Source organism: Saccostrea echinata, unplaced genomic scaffold, assembly GCF_033153115.1.
Source record: "Saccostrea echinata isolate AGI-Se365-2 ecotype Australia unplaced genomic scaffold, CSIRO_AGI_Sech_v1 ptg000009l, whole genome shotgun sequence".
NCBI classification, from domain to species: domain Eukaryota; kingdom Metazoa; phylum Mollusca; class Bivalvia; order Ostreida; family Ostreidae; genus Saccostrea; species Saccostrea echinata.
Window position 1 is genome coordinate 3,467,501 of NW_026889758.1, and position 25,499 is coordinate 3,492,999.

A 25,499-nucleotide genomic window follows, 5' to 3' on the forward strand; every position below is an offset into this window, starting at 1 on the left:
AAGTGAGAATTAACCTTTGTAAATGATAACAAATAATAAATAATGATCAAAATTTAACAAACAGAAAAGTCTTTGAAAATTGCACAGGATTAATAGGGTTTTATCAAAAATGTAATTTAATCTGGCAAGTGAATAACAATAATCTCAATTAATAAATAAGAAGTTTGTGAAAAATTTAATAGGAAAAATGGGAGGAATGTGAAAAAACTATGAAAAAAAATAATTTATGTCCCTACTGGGCTTCCATACTTATGAAAGTTGTCAAAAATCCTATAAAATGAATGAATCAGAAAAGTATAAAAGGAATGAGCTACATCACCCAATATGACTACTATGAACACTCTAGAGTTGAACTGAAAATATCAATGCTAATTCTAGGTTCTAAAAATAACTGACCCAGAAAATAAACAACACCCAAAATAAATAATAAATAGTGGTTCTAGAAAATAAACCTGTTATCTACATATCCCTAGACCAGGCAGGACTTGGAAAGGGAAACTTAATTTACTTTAAATAACCTACATCCTAACCTATCATATAACTTTATTCTATAAAACCTACATCTAACCTATCATAAAGTGCTCGCTCAGCACGTGCTAAATGAAACCTATAATGCCGTGTACCTTGAGGTTGGCATAAAATCAGAGATAATGAGCCATGAGGCTTATCCCTAACCAAGTGAAGTAAACTGCTCGAACACGGGTTTAAATACCCTAGCAAGGTCCAAAATAAAAACCAATGACTATCAAAGATCCTAAAGCTAAGTTAACCAATCAGAACACAGCTACCAAAAGTACTATGGAAAGACTCCTAACATGGATGACACTTCCTGTTTAAAAAGTAAAACATGTGGAATGTCAACACATGTCCTAACTTATAAAAGACAAATAATAAAGGGGTTTTACGTAAGTAACAACTGAAAACAAATGATAAATAGAATAATCTGACTGAAATATCAGCAAATACTTGCAAAATATAATTTACGAAACGAGGGCTATGAAATAGAAATCTAAACCACTACAAAAGAAACACACCCGTTAGTTTACATGCAACACAGTCTGAAATATAAAGTAAATAAATAACTGTTGATGTTATGTATATTCCTCACCGTTACTCCTAGCCTAACTCCAGTCACTGTCTTGCAGACGTCAGACTTCTTACCAGTGACGTCACCCGTTAACGTAAATAATAATCGGAGGTGAACATTCCGGAACGTACATTTTACATATTTAGTGTTATACGGACGCTACCAACTGTATAATTATGTAATACCTATTTAGGTGAATTCCATTTGAGTTCTGTTGTGAAATTATCGTGATTTTCTTTTTTTTTTCAAATTCAGCTTTTGCTCCTGAATTCGGAATGATTATATCTACCGATGATCGAGTTCAATTTTATGTGCCTCTACCGATATCCGATATACATATTACGAGATTGGTGTACTTGTATGTAGACTATGTTTTACTGCTCTAAGAGTAAATTATACACCAATGCGAACTGATTACTCCATGTCAGACATGCAAGTGGACGTAAGGTAAACAATGTGAAATAAATTGGAACATTAAAGACGCAAAACACGCACAACAAGTCAACAATGCACACACCTGTGAGCTTTCAGAGGTGACTGGGTTTTAATCATCATTATCATAGATCATGATATGATATTATTTTTTTGAGGAAAAAAAAGTTAAATCTTTAAAATATATTACAGTATAATGATTAAAATCCACGCAACTTATGATCTAGGGTCCCATTTTAAGAGGGATTTTATACTTGGACCAAGTTGGTCGCAATACTCTGTTTCATGAATTACAGGTTATTGATCAGGTCCGGCACAATCTCCTGATTAAGCTATATAGCTTGATTTAGCTATATAGCTTTATTAAGCTATTCAGAATAGCTTGATTTAGCTATTTTATCACACTTTTTTCTCAAATGTGTTATTTTCCAAGTATGTACAAAAAGTCGCACCTTGGTGCAGTGATGATATTCAACCTTGAACTCTTATGCAAATAATGCATGTAAAAATCACTCATCAAATTGCGTCTCCATAAGAGACTTTGTACTCAAAGTTCTAAAAGTTTTGGGGGCTATATAAAGCAATTGATACAGTTACCTCTTCAAAGAAATTATAAAGGAGGCCAATTATGGTCAACAAGATAATTGCATGATTGGTAATACATGTAATTCAGTACAATGAGAAGCAATCATATTTATCCATGCCTCAACTCACACAAGGTAGTGTACAGTTACCCAAACAATGGAAATTCATCTTTTGCTTAAAAGTATTCAAATGCTGCAATGTTAGAGCTATCTTTGATTTGGGTTGTTGATTTGATAACCCATATTACATATGAATAGTCAAATACTTGCGACTTTTTGTCTATTTTGTACAAATAACATTTTTGTGAAAACCTGCATATAAATAGCTTTATCAAGCTATTTTGAATAGCTTAATAAAGCTATTTAGCTATTTCAAGCTATAAAGCTTAATCAAGAGATTGTGTCAGACCTGTTGATTGTTAAACATTATCTTGATTAGTTCTCCAAATTCACTCTGAACTATTAATTAAAAAAAAGTATTTGGTCTGAGGTGTACTTTTGTACAAAAAGTTCCTGTTACAGTATTTGAAAATGTCACCAGTTTAAGAATATTATATAGTCCCAGCAACAATAAAACTTTTAGGGATTTTTTTCACTTGTTGACAAAAATTAAATAATAATTTTACTAATTAATTAAACAAATTAAAAAGGATTGAATTTAATTATAGTTGACCTACATTTATCGTATACATGTAAGTAAAAGTACCATTAACATAGAAAATATACAGCCTTCTCAAACACAGCCAGCTTTTCACACACATGTAAAAACAATTTTTATTAACCTACATGTAACATAGCTGATAACACTCATACTTGTCATTAATGTACATGTAATGTGTGGTTTTTAATACATGTAAACCATGCATATATTAACGTATGTATAACGTGTGGTTGATAATAAATGTAAACCCTGTGTGTGAAATATGTGTAATGTGTGGTTTATAATACACATGTAAACCGTGCGTTTATTAACGTATGTGTAACGTATGGTTGACAATACATATGTAAACCACATGTTCATTAACGTATGTGTAACGTGTGGTTGACAATACACATGTAAACCATGCGTTTTTAAACGTATGTGTAACGCGTGGTAGATCATACCATATGTAACACGTACGTGAAACGTACGTAACACATACGTGTATTCCAACCACACGTTTCACGTACGTTATGTGAAACGTATGTTGTCACACGCATGTTATCCATACGTTATACCACGTATGTGTAATGTGGAGTTGGAATACACGTATGTGTTATGTACGTTTCACATATGTGTAACATATGGTATGTGCTACCATACGTTACATGTACGTGGCACAATTAGCTGTGTAGTTGGGTATGGAATTTATTTCACTCGTGAGACAAGATCTTTTTAAAAATATTTTTACACGTGTATCACCGGGGAAAATAAGCCTAAAACTTTCCCGCAACAATGAAACTTAAAAATGCTAACGATGGAATAGCATTTTATTATAACCTTAGGTCGGTAGGTTGAATTCCGGAAATACAAAATTACACCCGAACAATCCGATGCCTAGGACTTGACTGACTAATTTGAAGATAAATATTAACAAAACAAAGGTTTTGATAATAAGTAAAGGGAAGAAAAAAGAAAAACCTGAATTTAAATACGGCGAACAGCATATTGAAGTTGTAAATGAAATTAATTATTTGGGAATTTTATGTAGTGCTTCGGGTTTATTTAAAGAAGCAAAACCGAAACAAGTTGATAAAGCAAATAAAGCAATATTTGAAATTCTTAAGAAAAGCTGCTTACATAATCTATCAATACGGTGTCAGATCTGTTTGATAAAATTGTTCAGCCTATATTACTGTACGGATGTGAAGTATGGGGATTTTCGAACAATGCAATTGTAGACAGAGTACATCTAAAATTTTGTAAATTACTTCTAAACCTTAAATAATCTACTCCAGACTGTATGGTGTATGGTAAACTCGGTCGACATCCAATGTCCATTGAAAATCAAACACGTATTATTTCATATACGTGCAAACTTAAACTTGGAAAGGAAACAAAAATATCAAGCCTACTGTTCAAATTAAGTGATATCGTAAATCAAAAGACGAAGATTGCTTGGCTAAATAATGTCTTGAATATTTTAAACAACTGTGGACTTTCAAATATTTGGCAAAGTCAAACCTTTAATCCAAATTGATTGAGATCGAAAATAAAACTTACTTTACTTGATCAATTTAAACAAAAATGGAATTCGGATGTTCAAAACTTATCAAAAACTCTAAATTACAGAATTTACAAAAACGAACTAAAATTTGAAGAAAATACTTGGATATTCTATCCCGAAAAGATGCCATTAATATCTGCAAATTTCGTACTTGTAATCATTATTTACCGATTGAAAGTGGACGCTGGATAAATGAACCAAGAGAAACGAGACTATGTAAAAAATGTAATTTATATGAAATAGGCGATGAATTCCATTACATATTAAACTGTACGTCAGTGATACACGAAAGAAATAAATGTTTATCGCAAAAACAATTACGGTTTAAAAATACAATTACATTCAGAGAAATAATGAATTCAGAAAAACAATCCTTTTTAAGAAAACTGTGTACATTTATTAGAAAAATTACTAACATGCTCCCCGAATTAGTAAAGATCTATATCTATAATTGTACTATTTGTCTATCCTCATACTCACGCATGCTAAAATTTGTTTTTATTTGTCATCATTGTTTACTTTCATATCTCTGTATACAGTTGTACAATTGTGAAGAGATTAATAAATTCAGTTCAGTTCAGACTAATAAAGATGTATGACAATTATGGCAAGAATTTGTAATTCTCCTAAATATTTTTTATATCAACATGTAGTGGATAATGTTGTACTACAGACGTATTTAAGAAAACCATTACATTCAAAGTATAGAATACCTATTAGTCGTTTAAGACTATCAGCGCATGATTTAAAGATAGAGAGGGGAAGGTATTGTAACATAGAAAGAAAAGATAGAAAATGTGAAATATGTATATCAAATGAGATAGAGGACGAATTTCACTTTGTATTAAAATGTCCTCGATATGAAGAACTAAGAATTAAATATATCAAGAGTTATTATTTTAAAAAACCATCAGTTTTTAAATTAGTACAGTTACTGAGTTCCACAAATACTAAAGAACTATGTAACCTAGGTGAATTTCTGTATTTTTCTTATCAATTAAGAAATGATGTTTTAAATAGTGTACAATAAGAAGTGATAATACATTAAATGCTATTGTTTAATATGTAATTGCCACATGTAATGTATATTGTATAGCATATACTACACTTATCCTGTGCAAAGCTTATGTATAAATATTTATGTACATATTTTGTATACCTATGAGATGTAATGTCTCTGGTTCAAATAAAACAACAATAATTACCACAATGAGCATTAGTGACAGATGGCTTAGAATTACACATGATAAGTAAATTCATCAATTTTGACTTACTCAGTAATTAGCGTAATTATAGTCTTTCATATTGTTTTGAAGTAGATTTCTTAATCAGCTAAAACTTAACGTGTCAATAAAATTGCCTATATCACAAATAACACTGTGATATTCCCCTCTCTTTTCGAAAAATGAGACGTCCTCGTATCAGGAATCACCGGGCATTGGTAAGCAGGACACTGGGTGGTTGTTACTAGTAACCATGGTAACGCTTAGTTGGTGTTGATTGCGAGAGGAAAGTACATCATTTGACATTGATTAGTTGAGTCATATTGTCTTGGTTCGTTTGGTCTCTTCTGTAACTTTGAAATGCGCTGATATAGGACAGTTGTCTCTGTTTGAAGCTTTTCGCATTTCCTTATTAGTTCACTGATTTTTGTCTTTAGATATTTATTTTGAGACTGTATCGCAGCTATTTGGTTATTGAGGCCCCTTGATTAAAATAAACAGCGAAAATCTGCAGAAGCAAGGTCTCGAAATGGTAACAATTTCACTAACTGCAGTCTGTCATAATATTCTTTTATTCGCCTTGAATCCCTGCGCCGTTTGCCCCCGGACTTAATCTGCAGGTAAAGTCTACTGTTCCGTTGCGTCTCCGCAGCACACGTACCTGCAGTAGAATCGTATTTTACTGACTTGTCAGACGATCCCACAGACGTGTTCCAGGCTTTGTCTTCAAGAAGGACCGTTCTGACCCTTGGGCTTGATCCTTTTTGGTCGACGAATTATCAATGGACGCCACTGGACGGGTAATCCTTTGCGAGGAACGGTAAGGTGTGGTCGCGGAACAGAAACAAACTTTAGCATGATGACCAGGTTTTCCGCACACTAAACACTCCGAACGTGTAGCTCAACACGTGAAAAGGTGGCCGTGGAAAAAGGCTTCCCCGCACCTATAGCACATTGGACTGGAAAATATACTGACGCTGGAAAGAGTGGTAAAATCCTCCTCTCCAGATTTGCATGGTGCTGTGATGCTGACCGTCTTGGGGAAACTCGCTTAGTTGCTGGTACTCAGGAACAAACTGCTACAAAAATATACAGCAGCCCCGTGTGTTATACCCGGATTCTCCACCAAATTATTACAATTATTATTAAAATAAGTCTTAAACTTTCCGACAATAATGAAACATAAAAATGCTAACAATGGAATAGCACTTCATTATAAATTTAGGCCGGTAGGGTTAATTCTGGAAATCCAAAAATTACTCCCGAACAATCCGAGGCCTAGGACTCAAGATAAGTAAATTCATCAATTTTGAGTTACAGAGTAATAAGCGTAATTTTAGTCTTTCAAATTGTTTTGAAGTAAATTTCATAATCAGCTAAAACTTAACGTGTCACTAGAATTGTCTTTATCACAATATACACTGTGATACGTGCTTCGCACTCGTGAAAATGTAAAATAAAGTCTTGTCCCACTCGTGAAATAAATTTTATATCCAACTACAACACATTGAATATCCTCTATATATTTCACCGAATTATAGTAACAAAGAGGTCACCCTTATAAAAAGACTTTCATGTATCTGTTATATATCAAAAGATGATTTTTAACAATGTACAATCTAACATTTAATGTCTGATTGATTGATTGATTGATTGTATGTTGTTTTACGTCCCATTCGAGAATTTTTCACTCATATAGAGACGTCACCATATACCGGTGAAGGGCTTCAAATTTTGACCTTTACTCGGCACTCAGGGCCATTGAGCAGTGAGGGATCTTTATCGTGCCAACGCCTTCCGTGACACGGGGCCTCGGTTTTTAAGGTCTCATCCGAAGGACCCGCAACTTTCACTTCAAAGTGCCGAGCGCATGGCGAAGGAACAGTTGCTACCCATTTTATCGACTTGGGTCTGTCGCGGCCGAGATTCGAACTCACGACCTCCCGATCACGGAGCGAGCCCTCTACCGACTGAGCTACCGTGAACGATCTTTAATGTCTGATTTCACCTTCTTACTGAGGTTTGATTAGGCTATATATCACTATGTGGGCAAAAATATGTGGTTGAATTTCTTTCATATTACACATAAAAAGAGAGTTTATGTCTCCAAGATTTTGGCTAGGCGGGAATAAACCAAATATTTAATGTACCTGTACTTAATCCTACTTTATACGATTATTTATACAGACATAAATATAATCAATAAAATGTCTCTCCTTGATTGTCAGTATGGACATTCACGTTGCAGCCATTGCAGAAAAAAAATACATAACCCACTTATTGCAACATTAATTCCCATATTTACAACCAAAGAAAACATTTTCATCGTTTAATTCAGCGACAGCGCATTTTCATTGTACAATGTGTACAATGTCAAATATTTGCTATCGATAGATAGCAAATACATTTTGAAAAAGGGAGATGGGAAAGACATGAACAGATTGATTGTCCCCAATGAAGCAAACGTTAACATTTTAATTAATAACAAGAAGTCTGTGAGCCAATACTCACTAGTATTACCCCCGCTTTGGTGTGAATATACACTCTGATGTGAATGTACACAAGTTCAGTTACGGACAGACACAGGGATAAAAAGGAAATTGACATTAGATTGACATTGGATTCAAACAAAAATAAATCCCACCATATGGCATGCCTAAACAAACAGTGTGCTAAAATTTCATACATCTGCAATGAGTATTTGCTGAGAAAAGTGCAACAAAAATTGTTTTGTATGGTACGGACAGAGACACGGATAAACAGGAAGTTGACATCGGATATATATAAAAATAAATCCAACCATATGGCATGCTTAAATAAAGAGTTTGCTAAAATCTCAAGCCTCTGCAATGAGAAGTTGCTGAGAAAAACGCGACAAAATTAGTTATGTATAGTACGGACAGACACACGGATAAACAGGAAGTTGACATCGGATTCGTACAGAAATGAATCCCACTATATGACATGCCTTAACATAGAGTGTGCTAAAATTTCAAGCCTCTGCAATGAGTAGTTGCTGAGGAAAAAAAGTGACAAAAATTAGTTATTTATGGTACGGACAGACACACAGATAAACAGCAAATTGACATCGGATTCGTACAAAAATGAATCCCACCATATGGCATGCCTAAATAAAGAGTGTAGTAAGTTTTCAAATCTCTGCAATGATTAGTTGCTGAGAAAACTGCGACGAAAAAATTAGTTATGTATGGTACGAATGGAGACACGGATAAACAGGAAGTTGACATTGGATTCTTATAAAAATGTATCCCACCATATGCCATGCCTAAACAAAGAGTGTGCTAAATTTTCAAGCCTCTGCAATGAGTAGTTGCTGAGAAAACTGCAAACAAAATTTGATATGTATGGTACGGACAGACGCACGGATGAACAGGAAGTTGACATCGGATTTGTACAAAAATGAAACCCAACACACACAGACAGACAGACACACACACACAAGGGTAAAACAGTATACTATATTTTCTATAATGCTTGTTGGATCGTTTTAATTTGATCTGGATTGTCATTTGAAAAATAGCATTTTTTCCTATAATGCTTGTTGGATCGTTTTAATTTTGATCTGGATTGTCCTTTGAAAAATAGCATTTTTTCCTCAAATTTTGCAATTTTCATAAACACAATGCAATTTTCTACTATTACTTTCCGTAGGTATATGTAACTTGTTTCCCAAAAATTTTATCCATGGGTTAAAGAAATATTAACACTTATATTTCTATACTCATGAACTGTGTTTTATTAAAAAATCTCAAAAGTCTAACTGGCTCTTCTTTATATGTTTTATTAGATATTTATATAATGCATTTATTAGCAGCAAATTAAAAATTCTAGAGCAAATAAAATATCCCTAACATTTTCTTCGAAAAAATATTTTTAAAAAATCATTTAAAAAAACTTGAGATGTCAAGTTTTTCATGCTTAAACCATATTTCGAAAGAGATATCTTAAAGATCCATTAAATAAAATTTTGGTGTAGGCTAGCATTCCACCTTAAAAAGTTACAAGGTTGGAGTCCAGGAAAGAATAATTCCGGACCCGATTGCTCACAACTCAATATTCACATTAAAAAAGAACAATAACGTTAAAATACCGAATCTTGCGTTTAATTCATTTTTATTTATATTTCTGTTATTGCAAAACAAAAATTACAAACACACAAATTAGATTTATAACAAGTATTCAGCATAATTCAGCACACTCGAAGACTCACAAGTCCTTTGAAAAAATACAAATCGGAAGCAGAGCAAACACGGGCTTCTAAAAACAACAGAGGTGGGATCAGGTGCCATGGAGGAGTAAACATCCCCTGTCGACCGGTCAAACCCGCCGAGTGCTTATTTTCATGATCGGGCAGACGGAAAAATCCGTACACAATTCAGTGTTTAAATAAAGACGAAAAATTAGAATGAAGAACGTCAGTCAGCATTCGACTTAATGATAGATTGTATTTGCTGACAAAGTCATTGTATCGACCATAGAACTTACAAAATGATGACTTTATACGAGACTGTTGATATCCTTTTTTCATCAACTTGTTTGTCAATAGATCGCCTCGTTTTAGAAATTGTACGTGGAGCATGCTCTTGCTAATCGAATCAACTTGGAAACATAAACTCCATATGCAGGTGATAAGGGTATATTGCTACATAGATAAAGTTAAAGTCATCACGTTTTCATAAAGTTTTGTTTGTTAGGTTACCACAAACGTCATTTTCTAGTAAAATGTCCAAATATGAAACAGATGTGTCAGACTCTATGGTGTCTTATTTCAAGTTTAGTGGGATATATCGAGTCGACATATAAAATAATCAGAGTCAAGGGTAATATTACAAATTACTAAGGTGAGTTTTATTATTTTATTATTAGAACTTAGTGTACTATAGCCCTCCATGAAGCTCGTCCGTTTATGCCCATTCTCTGATGTTGTGGACGTTTGTTCATTAACATGCACAATATTGTAGGTTATATTTGCATAGAAAGTTATTATACCGACCACGGAATTTACGAAATGCTGACATTGAATGAGGTTGTTGAAATCGCTGTAACATCATCTTATCTGTCAGTAGCCTGCCTCGGTTTAAAAATTGATCGTACTCACATGTTCTTGAGTATCGACCATCACGGTAGCTCAGTTGGTAGAACGCTCGCTCCGTGATCGGAAGGATGTTTGTTCGACTGACCTAAGTCGTTAAAAAATAGGTAGCAACAAGCGCTCGGCAATTTGGAGTAAAAGTTGTGGATCTTTCGGATGTGACCTTAAAAACCGAGTCCCCGTGTCACGGTAGGCGTTGGCACGATAAACAACCCTCACTGCTCAAAAGCCCTGAGTGCCAAGTAAAGGTCTAAATTTGAAGCCCCTCACCGGTATATGGTGACGTCCCTATATGAGTGAAAAATTCTCGAACGGGACGTAAAACAACACACAATCAATCAATCTTGAGTATTGAATAAGTTACGAGACGTGAACACCATATGTAGGTGATAGCGGAATATTACTACATAAATAAGGAGAGTTGACGATGGAAAAGCTGTAGTCATCTCGTTTGTCCTACAATTTAGTTGGTAGGTGGCCCTTATCGTCTATAGTCAGTAAAACATCCAAATATGAAACAGATGACAGATGTGATGTCTTTTATTACAAGTTTACTGGAATATAACGAGTCGACATAAGAATTTAAAAAATTCCATTGTTCATGGATAAAATATCGTCCATTTATTTATATGTCGAGTTGAAGGCCAAACAGATATTTTTATTATTTCATTTTCTGGAGTTTTTTTTATTATAACCTACAATTTATTATTTTTAACTATGTTTCTTATATAAACAACTGAACAGCACATGTTATATGCGACAAATTTTTACACCCTGTGTACAATTTTTTAAAACCTGTGCATATGCTGAGAGCTATTGCGTTTATGGAGAAATAAATGCTACTGCTAGGTACGGGTTTATAGAGAAAAATAACAGAGTATATGCAAATATGAAGATAACGAACAGTATTCAATCTCGAAAGTCCAATGAAACGATACAAATTTGGAACAAAGCAAACATGGACCTCAAAATTTAGAGGTGGGATCAGGTGCCATGGAGTAGTGTACATCCTCTGCCGACCGGTCACACCTGCAATGTGCTCCTTGTCATGATCGGAAAACTCGGAAAAATTAAATTTTAAATTTTAAATTTCAAAGATTGTATTTCCCACTTGCATTTAAATATCTTCAGATTTTATGAAAAGAGGAAATAAAACACAGATGTCTTCCTTTCCCTAATAACAATATAACCTGCTTAATTTTTAATTTTCGATGTGAGGAATTTTATTGCTGCAACTGTATAGGCTTTTACTGGATACAGTGCCCCTTCTGCGTCATCAGCGGTCATTGCAAGGTTTTTCTAGGCTGCTTCAATTTAACAATTGATATCAAATTCAACAGCGCACTTTTATAAGATGCCGATTCTCATAATATTTGAGATGTGATGTTTTATATGCAGAAATTAATTCCTTGAGCAAGTTTGCGCTATATAAAATCTTATGTCAAAATTGAACAAAATTTATGCGTTTTGTCCTCTTTTTAAAGATAAGGGAAAATCTCAACAGGTTGTATTTTGATTTTGTTCTCTTATGATCCCATCATCTATGTTCTTGTGTTTACTGTATGCAACCATAAGAAAGGTAGTGAATGTACATTTAAGTCTAAATACTTCAACAAGTTGTACGTAAATCCAACATTTCATCAGTCGTTTCCTGAACCCATTTATACACGGGTTAATCTTTGTGACCGAAACATGGGTTATAGTTTTTAAACCATTTTTCTCAAATAGTCTTTTAATTAAAAGTTCCATTCTAACTGTTTGCAGAAATTGCTCCAAAAAAGAAAAAAATAGAAAATGTGATTTGTGATTGTAAGCAACCGACCAAATCTTCAATAAGAATATAGAGATCTAATAAGTTCAAGACATGTCTGGTTCTTAGGTTGCCTTTGTTTTTACAACCTAAAATTTTTTTCTCCGCTATAAATTAAAATAAGTGATTTATCGTTTCAGAGAGCGTTTGCTCGGAGGAATTTGATTCCATAAAGCTAGACAATACAAAATTTCCTAATGAGTAAAAAAGAGAGAGAAATAACAGATATCAGTAGGCGTGGGTCAATTGTACTCTGCAAGGTTTGATACAACTGATTGCATTTGAACGCAAAGAATATTGCGTTTATCCGCAAGGATTATTGCATTTAATCCCAAAGAATATTGCGATTAATGGCAAAAATATTGCGTTTAATGGAAAAAATTATTTCGTTTAATCGCAAAAGTATTGCATTTAATCGCAAAATTATTGCGTTTAAACGCAATTTACATTGCGATTAAACGCAATCTTTTGCGTTTAAACGCAATGATTATTGCGATTAACAGCAATGTCTCTAAACTGGCCTCAACCGGCTTCCGTAGGTTTTTTCTTTTTCTTTTTTTAATCAGATATTCTTTCAATACATTAAATATTGACAAATCTGATGTTAAAAGGTGTTTAAATTTTGTTGACATCCTCTCTGATTTAAATAAGTGACATACGTGAAACATTTTTTTCTAGGTGAGCTAAAAAATATTGGAGTAGGCCTATCTTATCAGCACAGCTTATCAATGCCGATATAGATGTATTGGAAGATAAAATCAATTAAAAGTTCATGTCGATAATTCTTTTAATTATAGGCCTATCACTTAATGTAAAATTTTTGACACTGTAGAATTTACACGCTCTTTGTCCTATTAGAATTTCATTGATTACTGACTTTATAAATACCACGAGAAAACATGACATCATCGAAAAACACGCACTTCTGAAACACTGAAAGTGCAGCTACGCATAACACATGATGATACGGAAGCTGGTAGGTGCCAGGTAAAAAAAAATTATTTGGCAGTCGCCAGTTATTTATGTAGCAGCAGATAATATTTTTTTCCTGGCACATACCGGCTTCCGTGGGCTTCCGTAAGATGACCATTTGAACAACAAAATTATAAATGGTACTTGAGTTAAAAATAATTCAAAAATTTTATGTGAAAGAAAGCAACCGCATCACTTATTCTGTCTTGAAGCATTATATTATACTTATCCCCTAATGAGATGAAAAATTCGATTCTAAGGTACATCTGCTTGCCTATCTAAAGAAATAAATTATAAATAATAGAAGTCTTACTCTGACAGAGTTTATCACCACTTGGTTTTCTTGTGTACGCTGCCCAATATCGTTCAGGCTTAACCTCGCCTTCACACCGTACACATCTATTGTTCCCTAAAGTTGTGCAGTGGTTTTCGTGACAGTGGTCAATATTCGGACAAGCTGTGTAAAATAATATGAATATATACCGATAGAAAAACAATTAGGTTCACTTTCAAGGGGAATTGTAAATTCTTTACAATCTACAAATAATCATCAGCCATTATTAAGTTAAAAAAATCATAGAGAACAAGATACAACATGTATCTAGATATTCAAATGTAGGACTTATGTTCAAGAGTGAGAATTATAATGGGAATAGATTTGGATATAGCATGTTTAACATTGGAAACCGACAGAATTTGTGATTCGGTATTAAAGTGAGAATATACAGTGTAGGAACAAGGAAAGAAGGAAGAGATGCAATAACTACAATATATTGTAAGGAAGCCCATTTAGGATCAAAAATATTTTTTTAATTCGTTATAACGAATTGTCAAGTTTCTTAAAATGAATTTCATTTGCAATATAATTCTTTTTAATTTGTTATAGCGAAATTAGACTATAACACATTTGTTAATTTGTTATAATAAATTAAATCCGTCATATCGAATTCATAAATACTTTTTTACATGCCATAAATGTCTAATTCGATTAAATGAATTTAATTCGTTATAACAAATTTTAGTATTCGTTAAACAATATACCGGTATGTCTGAATTCGAACGTTTAAACAAATTTAATCTGATATAGAAAAAAATTGAAATCGTTATAACGAATTCAACAAATGTGTTCTAACAAGTTTAATTCGTAATAATGAATTCAAAAAATTGTTAATATGAATAAAATTCGTTTTAACAAATTCAGCAATTCGATATATCTATATATCGAATTCGAAAATATTTTTTGATAGTTCCTATAAATGGACTTCCGTAACATTGCCATAAGGGAGCTCGAGTCATCAGTGTATTTTTCAAAAGTTCCATAAATCTCCCAATAACCCAAGCAGATTGTGATACGGTGTGATCTTTGATAATAATGAATGAAATCGTCAGGTCATAATTTCTTGCATCAAATGTTATTATCTCTTACAAATCTGTGTCGTAAAATTTCAACTTTGCATTAGATGTTTTATATCAATGCTGCCTACATATAAAATTATTTTGATTAAAAATATATGAAGAAATAACAAATGCTTCTGCATTTTTTTTTCAATATTATATCCATAAAAATGAGCCACAAAGAACAGTTCAATAAGTGTTTTCACTCGGACAAGAAATCTTGGATAGAATAATACATCTCGGATTATTTTTCAAATGCACATAAAGGAAACATGAAATGATTATTAAAATTATGGAGTAAAAAATCTAAAACTTACCTATGCAATGTGAACCAAGAGCATAGAAGTAATTTGGTTCAGGTGATGGTCGTAAACAATCACAGACACCTGGGCTTATACATCGCCCATGACTTACAACATACTGTGTCCTCAGATCTTTATTAATGATGCTTCTTACAGCATAACATGCACGATATTTGGTGATCGATCCGCTGCAGATAGCTAAAAAATAAAAGTTCAGCATGAAATTTGAGTCAGTATGAAACTGAGTAATGTTTCATGTTGATTGTTTGTAGTATTGTTAGTAGGAATTGATATATAAATGAATGAAACCATACCGTTGGAGCAGCTTTCTCTATCCTCAAAGGAAGAAGAATACCCATTTTCACACCTGAGTTTATACTTGGTCACTTCTCTAACGAATGAAGAAAAAAAAAATCAAGTCGCTGCTCAGTTCGGGTATATCGATACATAAAATGTAAGTTTCTCAAAGGTGAGAATAATTTTATTAACGCATTTCACAAAACATGACTCAATACTTTAGTCGGTGGCGTCTACCAAACAGGGATATGGCAAAAAGGGGGCGGGGTGATTATATCTGCAATTTATTGATGAACATAATGATTTGAACTACAAATAGTTTCAAACATTTTCTGCAATTTATTTTTTTGAAAGATTATGAAACAATTTGTTGCACTCTTGACTGCAGTAAAATTCAAAAGTAAAACCAATATAGAACACAAAAATTCTTGAAGTGTTGGCAAAGTCATCAAGTGGAAGCAAAATTGTGCAAAGAGCAAGAGCCACTTAAGGCCTTTTTTGGCCCTGAGAATTTCTGAAAAATCGGAACTGCTCAGTTTTGGTTGAAAAATGCAGTATTTATAACTTGGACCCTTGGTGACCGTGTATCTATTAAACATGACGTAATTTTCTCTCTAGTCAATGCATTATGACGTCATGAAATGTGTCATATTTTCCATATCCTGTAAATTCTCTTAAAAATGGCCAAAAGTTGAGGTATTTTTTCAATATTTCATATAGAGCACAACCTCTGATCCAAAATATGCAATATCATAATGAAAGATCTGTTTCTGAAGATCACAAAACATGTTTTTAGATCGTGGGCTGTGCTCATGTTTTAATTCTTTGCTGAAGGTAGTCAGATACGCATAATTTCTGCAAAATTCAAGAACATTGCTTTTTCTCAAAGTCTGTTTTCCAATACCTGGATTTTCAAAAAGAAATTTTGTTATAGGAAATGAGAGCACTAAGTCTCTACTTTATTTTGATACGTGAAATGGGACAGAGGGTGATAGTCAATTAATTGATATAAGGACAGGGCCATTTTATGCATAAAGTGAACCTAGCTCTTTATAGTCCTAAACTTCATGGTTAAAACAGATAAAATAATTTAATCTTGGCTTTTTATCTTGAATATTCCCTATTTGTGTCTAAAACTTAGCTAAAAATATATTTAGAAGATAAAAGTGTATTTTATAGTATATTTTCCTTCACTGGACAAACACTGTTAGCAATTGAGGTCTACCAGAAACATTCTACTCATCGATTTTGTCTTTATATTTATTCATAATTGATCAGCAATAATTCTAACATATTTGTTGCACTCCTGACTAAGAGTATGCGATGCATTAAAGTAAAATTGTGAAGCATAAATTACACCAGAACATGTTCAGTTTTTTCAGTGAAGTTGAGGTGGAATTACTTGAATTTTATACCAATTTTTCAGTTTCTTTTTTTAAATTCATATAAAAATTTAAAGAAAAGACATATGCCGAGACATAGAAGTTTATGTTAGGGTCAATGTACGAGTAGCGTTTCATTCCTTAAAAGTAATGGAGCCGAAACCCCGAAGGCCCATTGCTTTTAAGGAATGGATTGCTACGAGTACATTAACTCGATTAAAACCCACTGTTTTAGATGCTTGTAATTATTGTTTGTTAATATATAATAAAACATTATATAAAAGATACACCGTAAATATATATTCAACATATTAGTAGTATTTAACAGGTTGGAGAGAATACTCAAAATCGCGTATTATCCGTGAAATTGCGTGTAGTCCCTGAAATCGGGTATCGTTGATTCCGCAAAATCGGGTATAGTGAAATATATGGAGATAACGAACAGTATTCAATCTCAAAAGTCCAACAATACAAAATAGGAGCAGAGCAAACACGGACCTCCGAAACAATAGAGGTGGGATCAGGTGCCATGGAAGAGTGAGCATCCCCTGACGACCGGTCACACCCGCCGTGTGCTCCTTGTCATGATCAGGAAATAACGGAAAAATTCCGTCGACAATTCAGTGTGTAAATAATCGCCTAACAATTTGTTTGAAAAACGTCAGTCAGCATTTGACTCAATGATAAATTGTATTTGCTGACAAGGTCATTGTATCGACCATAGAACTTACGAAATGATGCTTTTAAACGTGACTGCTGATTGTTTCATTAACTTGTTTGTCAATAATTTACCTCGTGTTAGAAATTGTACATACGTAGAGCATGCTCTTGCGTATCGAATTAACTGAGAGATATAAACCTCGTATGCAGGTGATGAAGCTATATTGCTGCATAAGTAAGGGAAGTAGACGATTGAAAACTTAAAGTCATCACGTTTATCATAAAGCTTGGTTGTTAGATTACCATTAACGTCTTTTTAAAGGAAAATATCTAAATTTGAATAAGATGTGTCAGATTCTGTGGTATCTTTTATTTCAAGCTCACCGGGATATATCGTAACGACATAAGAATGGAAATAACCATTGTTAATTGACAATACGTCGTCGATATATCTAAATGTCGAGTTGAAGGCCACAGCAAGTGTTTTCTTCTTTTCACGTATAAGATTTTGGACAAATTCTGCTTCATATGAATACAAAAATAGGTCTGCTAATAACGGGACAGAGTAATCACCTTATAGAATTTAAATATTGTGATGGCGCATTTTGCCGAGTCAATTTTCACCTACAGATGAATATAATGCAAAGGTATCAGTAGTCGAGAAAGAATTTCGAAGTCTGTTTTTTATGCGCACAAGGCAACATATACTCACGGAGAATGGTGCGTTGCAACGCACCAAAACAGGTATTCGTTCTGCTTTATATTATGTACAATAATAAAAGTATTAATTTCTGAAATATTTTATGTACAAAGTACTCCTCAAAATGAGAGGGGTCCTTCTGATGAGACCTTAAAAACCGAGTCCCCGTGTCACGGCAGGCGTTGGCACGATAAAGATCTCTCACTGCTCAATGGCCCTGAGTGCAGAGTAAGGGTCAAAATTTGAAGCCCTTCACCGGTATATAGTGACATCTCTATATGAGTGAAAAATTTTCGAATGGGACGTAAAACAACATACAATCAATCAAAATGTGAGTAAGATATAAATGCAAATCGTTATGAGTTTCCAGATATTAATTACAATGTCAGAATTGAAAAGTTGGTAGAATTGTAAATCCTACGCAAATGAATCGCGCTATTACGGTTCTTTGAGGTTAAATGTCACCCCAGTTTGTGATTAGCCACAAGAAACCAAGTAGTTTTAAGTATTTGACTTAATTCATGAGATAATTAATTAAATTAGAAAATAGATTATTTGCTGACATTTAAGCATATTCTATAAATAAGAGTCCCACGGGCCTAAACGTTCACCTGAGTATAATAAACAATTTAGGGAATCCATAGAGAATTAAAAAAAAACCCTGATAGATGAAGCTTTGTTGCCCAAAAGCAAGAGAAATAGGATGATCAAGATCAATGTATTAATTAGTCTCATATTAAAATGAAATTCTAATCTGCACCCCTCCCATTTATCACCTTGCAGACTATTAATAAACTATTAGTGCTTCTGTACTACTTTTAACCCCATATTATAACCTCTCATATTGGCCTCTCTTGGTCTTTTAAGAACATTTAATAAAATAAGTTACTTTTGTCTCATCTTTATTTATCTATTATTTATAAGTCTACCTGATCATTAAAACTATAGAAGTAATTTTTGTATTATACAATAAAAATTCTTGCATAATTCTCTTATTTTATTAACCTTTCAAATGCATTACTTATAATGATTAATAATGAAAAGTGAATGGCAAATGGGAATAATTTCTCTCAGTAAGATACAAATTAATAGGTCTTCCAAGAATTTATTGGAATTCCCATGGGTACCAATTGCACCCTATATTAGCAGACCTAGTTTTGTATTCATATAAAGCAGAATTTGTTCAAATTCTTACACATTAAAAGAAGAAAACATTTTCTGTGGCCTTCAACTCGACATTTAGATATATCGACGACGTATTGTCAATTAACAATGGTTATTTCCATTCTTATGTCCATACGATATATCCCGATGAGCTTGAAATAAAAGATACCACAGAGTGGGAGACATCTGTTTCAAATTTGGATATTTTACTAGAAAAAGACGTTAATGGTAACCTAACATCCAAGCTTTATGATGAACGTGATGACTTTAACCTTTCAATCATCAACTTCCCTTCCAGTCGCCCGCGTGGCGCAGTGGTTAGAGCGTCTGCTCTAGATCGCGAAGTAAGAAGTTGATCCTTACGTCGCGGGTTCGAATCCCACTGTGGGACGTGGAGACCGGTACTTCGGATAAGAACGTATAAACCGAGGTCCCGTGTCGCAGTAGGTGCTGGCACGTTAAAGATCCCTCACTGCTCAATGGCCGTAAGTACCGAGCATAGGACAAAATTTGCAGCTCTCCACTGGCAAGTGGTGGCGTCTCCATATGAGTGAAAAATTCTCGAGAGGGACGTTAAACAACATACAAACAAACAAACAACTTCCCTTAGTTATGCAGCAATATTTCTTCATCACCTGGGTTTATATCTCTCAGCTGATTCGATAAGCATATCGCTACGTATGAAAATTTTCTAAAACGAGGTAAGTTATTGACAAAAAAAGTTGATGAAACAAGAATATCAACAAGAATATCAGCAGTCTCGTTTAAAGTCGTCATTTCGTAATTTCTATGGTGGATACAATGACCTTGTCAGCAAATACAATTTAACATTAAGTCAAACTCTGACTAACGTTTTTAGGTCACCTGAGTCACTCAGGTGACCTATTGCTATCTGTTTTCGTCCGTCGTCGTCCGTCGTCCGTCGTGTGTTAACATTTGAACATTTTCAGCTTCTTCTCTGAAACCGCTGAACCAATTTCAGCCAATTTTTGCATATGGCATCTATGTGTGAAGGGGAACAAAATTTGTGAATTCCATGGTCCCTGCCCCCCTGGGGCCTGAGGGGTGGGGCTAAAACCACCAAAATTAATGCAATCTTTAAAAATCTTCTTCTTTACTCCTGGACATCAAGCAGTCAAACTGTTGACATGATTGTAATAAGCATTGAGCCCTCTACCAAATTGTGAAATTCATGGCCCCAGGGTCAGGGGTTCTGGTGCTAGGGCGGGGCTATATAGATCATATAGTGAAAGTGCATTATTTCTTTGAAAATCTTCTTCTCTACTCCTGGGTATTATTGAAACAAATTGAATACATAGTTATGATAAGCAAGGATGACTCTACCAAAATTGTGAAATTCATGGCCCCAGGGTCAGGGGTTCTGGTGCTAGGGTGGGGCTATATAGATCATATAGTGAAAGTGCATTATTTCTTTGAAAATCTTCTTCTCTACTCCTGGGTATTATTTAAACAAATTAGATACATAGTTATGATAAGCAAGAGTGACTGTACCAAAATTGTGAAATTCATAGCCCCAGGGTCAGTGGTTCTGGTGCTGTGGGGGGGGGGGGGTATATAGATCATATAGTGAAAGTGCATTATTTCTTTGAAAATCTTCTTCTCTACTCCTGGGTATTATTGAAACAAATTGAATACATAGTTGTGATAAGCAAGGGTGACTCTACCAAAGTTTTGAAATTCTTAGCCCCAGGGTCAGTGGTTCTGGTGCTGGGGGGGGGGGGGGGAGGGGCTATATAGATCATATAGTGAAAGTGCATTATTTCTTTCAAAATCATCTTCTCTACTCCTGGGTATTATTTAAACAAATTAAATACATAGTTATGATAAGCAAGAGTGACTATACCAAAATTGTGAAATTCATAGCCCAGGGTAAGGGATCTGGTGCTGGGGGGGGGGATATAGATCATATAGTGAAAGTGCATTATTTCTTTGAAAATCTTCTTCTCTACTCCTCGGTATTATTTAAACAAATTAAATACATAGTTATGATAAGCAAGAGTGACTCTACCAAAATTGTGAATTTCATGGCCCCTGGGTTAAGGGTTCTGATGTTAGGACCGGGCTCTATTTATTATATAGTGAAAATGCATTAATGCTTTAAAAATCTTCTTCTCTGCTTCTGGGTATTATTTAAACAAACAAAGTACATTGTTATGATAAGCAAGGACGCCTCTTCCAAAATTGTGAATTTCATGGCCCCAGGGACAGGGGTTCTGGTGCTAGGTTGGGGCTAATTATAGCTCCTATAGTGAAGGTGAATTATTTCTTTGAAAATCTTCTTCTCTGCCCCTGGGTACTATTTAAACAAACTAAGTACATTGTTATGATACGCAAGGATGCCTCTTCTAAAATTATGAATTTCATGGCCCCAGGGTCAAGGGTTCTGGTGAAAAGGGGGGGGGGGCTCTATTGATTATATAGTGAAAAAGCAAAATTTCTTTGAAAATATTCTTTTCTGCTTCTGGTTAAAAAGCAGAGAAGCTAAGTATATAGTTAAGATGAGCAAGAGTGCTTCTTCCAGAGTAGTGAATTGCATGACCCCTGGGTCAGATGTGCTGGTGTAAGGGTGGGGCTGTTGATAATATAGTGAAAATGCATTAATTCTATTAAATAATCCTGTCAGCTCCTTAATGTTAAGCAGATACATGTAAAGAAAGTGATTACTTATGAAGAGCAAACTTCTGGTCCCAGGGTGAGAGGCTCTGGTGTTTCTCGGTGGTGAAGGGGGGGGGGGGGGCTCTATTGATAATATAGTGAATCTGTAGGAAAAATGCATTATTTCTTTAAAAATCTTCTCTGCACTTGGGCATATCAGAGGCTAAAAGGGTAAAAGTTGTAATAAGGAAGGGTATTTTTACCAGATTTTTGAACATCTGGACCATTTGGTCAAGTGTTCTGGTCCTAGATAGGGCTCAATTTGCATCACTGTAAATAATGTACTTGAAAGGTTAATAGAATAAGAGAATTATGCAAGAATTTTTATTGTATAATACAAAAAGTATTTTCATAGTTTAAATGATCAGGTGGACTTGTAAGTAATAGATAAATAAAAATGAGACAAAAATAACTTGTCTTATTAAATGTTCATCAAAGACCAAGAGAGGCCAATGTAAGAGATTACAACAAGGAATTAAAATAGTATAGAAGCACTGATAGTTTGTTAATATACTTATGGTAATAGTGATAAATGGGGAACAGATTAGAACCTAATCTATAAACTGTTAATGAATACTAGACTAATTAATTTGTTGATCCTGATCACCCTATTTTTCTTGCTTTTGGGCAACAAAGCTTCACCTTTCATTTCAATACTCTATGGATCCTCTAAATTGTTGTATTGTACTCAGGTGACCGTTAAGGCCCTTGGGGCTTTTGTTCATACTAATTGTTAGACCATTATTTACACACTGAATTTTTCAGTTATTTCCCGATCATGACAAGCAGCACACGGCGGGTGTGACAGGTTGGCATGGGATGCTTACTCCTCCATGGCACCTGTTAACCATTGTTCATTGACAATACATCGTCGATATATCTAAATGTGGACTCGAAGGCCACAAGAAGAGGCTCGCCTGCTCATCATAACCATGCACTTAGTATGTCTTCGAAATACACAGAAGCAAAAAAAGAGATTTTCAAAAAAATAATAATGCAATTTCACTATATAATCAACAGATCGAGCCCCCCTTACACCAGAACCCCATACCCAGGGGCAATGATATAGGGCCTAACTCCTGAACCCCTGACCCTGGAGCCATGAACTTCACAATTTAGGTAGAGGACTAATTGTATGTTATACATTTAATCATGACAAGAGTTTGACTGCTTGATGTCTAAGAGTAGATAAGAAAATTTTTAAAAATTGCATTTTTATGGTTTTGGCCCCACCTATCAGACCCCAGAGGTGCAGGAACCATGAAATTTTTGTCCCCACTTGCCCAAAGATGCTCTATACCAAAAATTGTTGAAACTGGTTCAGCGGTTCTAGAGAAAAAACTGAAAGTATTCAAAAGTTTATGAGCGACGCAAGACGCAGTCCGACGGACGAAAACAGATTGTAATGGGCCCCTGAGTCACACCGGTGACCTAATAAAAACATAAACGTGTTCTAAAAACAAACACCCTCACAAATACAATTACAAAGATGCTTGTAAAGCTTCTGAAGATTGGAAATGAAAGCGCTTAAGCTTTACTAAAGGTTTTCGTGTTTCTTTTATAAAAAATTTACCCCTCTCTCTCTCTCTCTCTCTCTCTCTCTCTATATATATATATATATATATATATATATATATATGTATATATGCTCGATATAAAAGAAAGAGAAAATCTTGAATTAAGTATGCATTATAATAACTCCATGGAAGCCCATGTTGGGCCTATTAATTTTTTCTGTTCGATTTAGCGAATTATTGAATAAATTGTGCAACAAATTTCAGAATTCAATTCCTTCTAACAAATTTTTAAATTCGTTATAGCAAATATCTTAATTGTTATAACGAATTAATCTTTTACAACAATTTAATTGAATTCATTTTAACAGATTCTTAACTTTGTTATATCGAATTGAATTTAAATTAACAAATTTCAGAATTCATTATCTAGAATTGACGGATTCGATTTACTGATTTATAAATGGAATTTGAAGACAACAATAAGTAATCAAGCTCAAAAGTCCACTGGAACAATAAAAATTGAAAGCAGAGCAAACATGGACTTCTAAAATCATCGGTGGGATCAGGTGCCATGAAGAAGGAAGCATTCCCTGTCGAGCTGTCACACCCAGCGTGTACCACTGGGTACTCATTGTCATGATCAGACAAACGGAAAATTCATACACAATTCAGTGTGAAAATAATGGCTTAACAATTTGTATGAAAAAGTTAGTCAACATATGACTTAAGATAATATTTGCTAACATGGTCATTGTATCGACCAGAGAATTTGCGAAATGTTGACTTTAAATGAGACTTTTGATTTCCTTTTATCATCAACTTATTTGTCAATAGCTTGTCTAGTTTTAGAAATTAGCCCGTGCATAGAAAATGCTCTTGTGTATCGAATAAACTGGGAGAAATTAGCTCCATATGTAGGTGATAATGGTATATTGTTAAATAAATTAAAAAAAGGTGAAGCTGGTAGGCAGTGCATATAACTTTTAAAAGGAAAAAATCATGCCGGAGGCACGGAAAGGGGCAAGGGTAGTTGCAAGTTTTGTTTTTTGCTTCAGAGATATTTTATGGACTGAGGGTATCGAATAAGGTTGGCAACCAGCCCTAAATTCCAAAATTCCCCCTCCCCCCAAAAAGTATTTTGCTGTAATTTAGTATGAAGTTTTCATTGAAAGGCCGGTAAAGCCCCCATCCTCACCCTCTCACACGCACACAGACACATTTTGCTGCCAATGTGTTATCGTACCCTAATTTTTTTTTCAAAGAGAGAAGGTACCCGCTTTTACACTGTAGTGATGATCGATGTAATTATGATTGGGATTGAGATAATGTATATAAATGTATATAAAGGACATATTTATTAATAGTTTTCAGTAGTTACCTCTCAGACCTTGCAGTGTTCTACTCAATTGATTAACTCATCAATAATTAACTCACTATCGTTTTACTATACTTTATTTATTGTGTTTATTAATGTTCATATGAATCCAACATTGATGTCATAACTGGTTGTAAATTTCAATCGAATACTTTGCACAAAAGATCTTGAATTTTGGCGCCATTTTAAACAAAAAAATCTTTGTTCTTCCAAATAAGATCAGAGTACATTAAAATAATAGTGTTAGTATTTTATAAGATGCTTTGTCATTATTTATCAGTATTTTCATTTTTTACTTATTTTTCTTAGCCTACAACATGTTTTTCTGAATTTCATACAATTACATGACTATTTCGTCGCATTGTTTGATTATTTAATTTAAAAAAAAACACATCGTTTAAAGTGACACTGTGACGGAAAAAGGGGAAAACTGACAAAAGTAGAATTTATGGATGACAAAAAATAAAAAATCTACTTTTTTGGAGAAAAATAAAAGTAAAAATAATTTTAGTTTGCCCTAACACAAAAAGATTGCTTTACTTCTTCCTCTTTATTGTACGTATGCACAGAAAAGTTGAAGAATTTACCATGGTGTCAATTCCT

General features: G+C 34.0%; 1 protein-coding gene across 1 annotated transcript in view; it reads right to left on the minus strand.

Annotated features, from left to right (window-relative positions):
• Nucleotides 1-25,499, minus strand: part of LOC133181484 (uncharacterized) — a 129,950-nt gene that overhangs the window by 101,370 nt on the left and 3,081 nt on the right. The window contains exons 3-5 of the mRNA XM_061315976.1: nt 15,440-15,516; nt 15,141-15,323; nt 13,742-13,885 (exon numbers count right to left, since the gene is read on the minus strand). Coding sequence (XP_061171960.1) covers nt 13,742-13,885; nt 15,141-15,323; nt 15,440-15,516 — 404 coding nt within the window. The remainder of the gene's footprint in view (nt 1-13,741; nt 13,886-15,140; nt 15,324-15,439; nt 15,517-25,499) is intronic.